Source organism: Lactuca saligna, chromosome 2 (genome assembly GCF_052625555.1).
Source record: "Lactuca saligna cultivar CGN05327 chromosome 2, ASM5262555v1, whole genome shotgun sequence".
Classification (NCBI taxonomy): domain Eukaryota; kingdom Viridiplantae; phylum Streptophyta; class Magnoliopsida; order Asterales; family Asteraceae; genus Lactuca; species Lactuca saligna.
Genome location: NC_136418.1, coordinates 15,795,600 through 15,799,106, shown reverse-complemented (window position 1 = coordinate 15,799,106; position 3,507 = coordinate 15,795,600). Strand labels below are relative to the sequence as shown.

At 34.7% G+C, this 3,507-nt stretch overlaps 1 protein-coding gene across 1 annotated transcript; it reads left to right on the top strand.

Annotated features, from left to right (window-relative positions):
• Nucleotides 1-543: 543 nt before the first annotated feature.
• Nucleotides 544-1,689, top strand: LOC145029546 (F-box protein CPR1-like). The gene has a single exon (XM_078978054.1). It carries the CDS (start codon nucleotides 544-546, stop codon nucleotides 1,687-1,689), a length of 1,146 nt encoding a protein of 381 aa, XP_078834180.1.
• Nucleotides 1,690-3,507: the final 1,818 nt, after the last annotated feature.

The window sequence follows — 3,507 nt, the reverse complement described above, 5'->3', positions numbered from 1 at the left end:
ACGAACAATAGAGTCTTAAACAAAAGGTTGCATGTGCTTCTATGTTGACTGACAACATCATTTCTACGGTGTATCATTGGCTGAAATAAAGAGGAAATTTAAGAAGTTGTAATTAGGTTGATTGGTGTATCTCCCCCATTTTCTTGTAATTCCCTCTGTTGTACATTCTTTTTTGCCTGTTAGAAGTGGCTCTTTTTTTTAACGTTATCGGTCGTTTCCAGTAATAATAATAATAATAATAATAATAATAATAATAATAATAATAATAATAATAATTTAGCTGTATGTTATTGATTGAATTTGCATTATTGAGCCAATTCATGCATCTCATGCCACCAAGAATATTACCTAGCTGCAGCTATTGGAACAAATAATATTTTCAAAAAGTATTATTATTTAGGTACCAACTGTTTTTAAATATATCTTAACTCACGGTCAACTAATTTCAATTATTCGGGTACATGTGCTTTTAGTATGGTAGAGTTTAAATCTCCGGTTATATAAACCGTTAAAAATCAGGTACCAACGACACCCACAATTAAAATGTTTGACGAACTGCCTTTCCATATCCAAGAGGAAATCCTGAAAACGCTTCCTATCAAATCATTGATTCAGTTCAGATCCGTTTCGAAAGCATGGAAGTCTTTGATCGACAGCTCAGAGTTTATTGCTGCCCACAGCGTCAGCCACACACAGCCACAACATCTGTTTGTATCGTACACAGATGAACAAGTGCCTAAATATGTTTCTTTTGTCGATGATGACTCTTTCCCCCAGCATAGGTTTGTTCCATCTCTTCCCCTGTCCATTAGAGATCCACGAATAGTCGGTAGTTCTTATGGCTTGTTGTGTTTCCAAGGTGATTCACCTTCCATCTATAGAAGGATGATTGCTGTTGTTTTGAATCCTTCCATTAGAAAATCAATAGCTATCGCACTGCCTGATATGTTATATACGAATCATTTAATCGTTCTTGGTTTTGGAGTTTGTCCTGTCACCATTGATACCAAGATCATCCAGATCACTCAATTGCGTTGGGGGAGTGAACGGAAAAGCGAAATTGGCAACTTTTGGGAAGTTAAGGTTTATAAGCAAAGTTCGGGGAAATTTACAAGTCTATCTGGCAATCTCCCCAGCATATCAATACATATTATGGGGCCCCAGGTAGTTATTGGTAAGTCTATCTACTGGTGTGCTGTAGATTGTACAACTGTGGATAGTGTGTTTAAAACTCGTAATCTGATTATGTCATTTGATATAACTAATGAGAAGTTTGAAGTAGTAGTCCTCCCTGAAAGGTTGGCTATCATCACTTTCTCCCTACTTTCTGTATCTAAGCTAAGGGAGTCTCTTGTTATACTTGAATACAATAAAAGCGGATACAATGATACCATTGAGGAGCAAGTTTGTTGTACTGTATGGATGGTGGAGCGTGGTGTAGAAAGATCGTTTACTAAGCTATTCAATATCAAGGCACCAGGTGACTTGATGAGGGCAGTGGGTTTTAGGAGGAAGGGCGGATCTATTATGGAAGTCCAAGATTATACCTTTGAATCAACTGAAGAGCTTGTTGTTTATGAGCCTAACTCAGAACTAAGCAATCATCTCATTAGTGGGTATAGATTCACAGTGAATTCCTACATTGAAACACTAGTTTTGGTCGGTGGTTCTGATTGTAGTAGCTATTGACATAACGATTTCAAGGCCAATATCTGTAAATTAGTTGAAGTTTTCTAAAACATAGATGCATCACATATAAGTTGATGTCTGTTTAACTGTTTATTCAATGCTTGTAACATTACTGATGCTATATAAATCTCACATTTTTATGAAAATTGTGTAGTAAAATCTTGGTGTTAGTCTTATTGTATATGTTTAGTAAATAACCTCGGGCTGTTGGCCTATTGAGAGGCTTGTGACCTTGGTAGTTGGTTGTTGGGAATTACGAATTGGGTAATACGAAATCCGGATCATAAACAGGAATCGTGTGATACACTTTCCTTGTTTTATATTTCATCCCTAATTGCCTAGGGTATCACGAAATCCAAACTAAGATAATTCCTAAAGAAACGATTCTGATTTTAGGCACAAAACACAGAATTAATTTTGAGAGAGAATGAAGAAGAAATCGTTTTTCAGTTTTCTGTGTTTCAACCAAGTCGTTATCTTTCCCGGACTTATCTACTCAACGGATAAAACAAGAATAATTTTCAACTTTCAGAAAATACGAATTAAACCTTGTATTTTCATCTTTAAAGAACAATAAATTAATCCTTGTACTAACAATGTTTAATAAATACAAGTGTTGACTCTCACACCTCCTAACTTGTATTATAACTAAAACATTTGTTAAATCCATTACACTAAAATATATTTGGTAATTAAATCACCGACAGTTCCTGCCATTGGTGCTTTAACAAAACTAATAATCGATATATTTTTTTCACATTGTGTTGCAACTATTCTTTTGCTCAATTTGCAAAAATAAAAATGACCATGATATCATAATCGTATGAGGGAGTTCAAACTGGTAACTCTCTCTGCTTTTTGTTTTATGGCACTACAATTAGTATATGTTCGATTATATTTGGTTGTTATTCATAGGCTAATAACTATATGGAATCCATAAGTAATTACCTTACAGGTTATGTATAAATAAAAGTACTGTAGTATCCAGTTGAAATGTTAAATATTGTACTTACATATTATGAATCATTTGATTAATTTTTTTGTTTAGCTGTATAGGCTGTTCATTAACCACAAAGTATGTACGTAGGCGTGATTGTATATCCATATGTGCGCTTATTGAATTCAATGAGGATAATATTTACTTTAACTATATATGAATTTTTAGAATGGAAAAAACTTTCAAAATAACTAGATAAAAGTAAACGTGGTTGCTGTTTAATGAAAAAAATTCTGAATATGTTGTCATGCCATTGGTGCAAGCCAGCTGGCATCAGCATTGGTCATGTAAATGACAGGGTATCAAAGCAACGTGTAACCAGAGCTGACGAGTGAAAAGAACGGGTCAATTCAGCAGGTTATTGTCTATTGTTGAACCGGATTGAACCGACCAAGTTTACCAAAACAAACTGGTTGAACCATTCACTTGTAACCAGGTTGACCGAGTGGTAGGTTGATCTTATTGATGAATCAATATTCTAGTTTACGTTGTTGGTCACATTTGATATAAACAATACAAATAAAACAAGTTGCTTCTTATTATAACTCAAGAAAATCACTAAAAACTTGGGTTACAAACAAATGCTCATCAGGTCTCTTAATCAGTCTAAACCTAGCTGATAGATAACCTTTATATATAGAGATCTTAATCCTTGCTCACCAAGGAAACTTGACTCTTACTCTAACTCCTAGTTTCCTTTTTTAAATAGGTTTCCTTATTGCTCCTTACACACCGACTTGTTCATAAGGGTATACTCGAAAATTACAGAATATTTACCCCCCCCCCCCCCCCCCCCAATTCCTGAAAAGATTTTGAGAGAT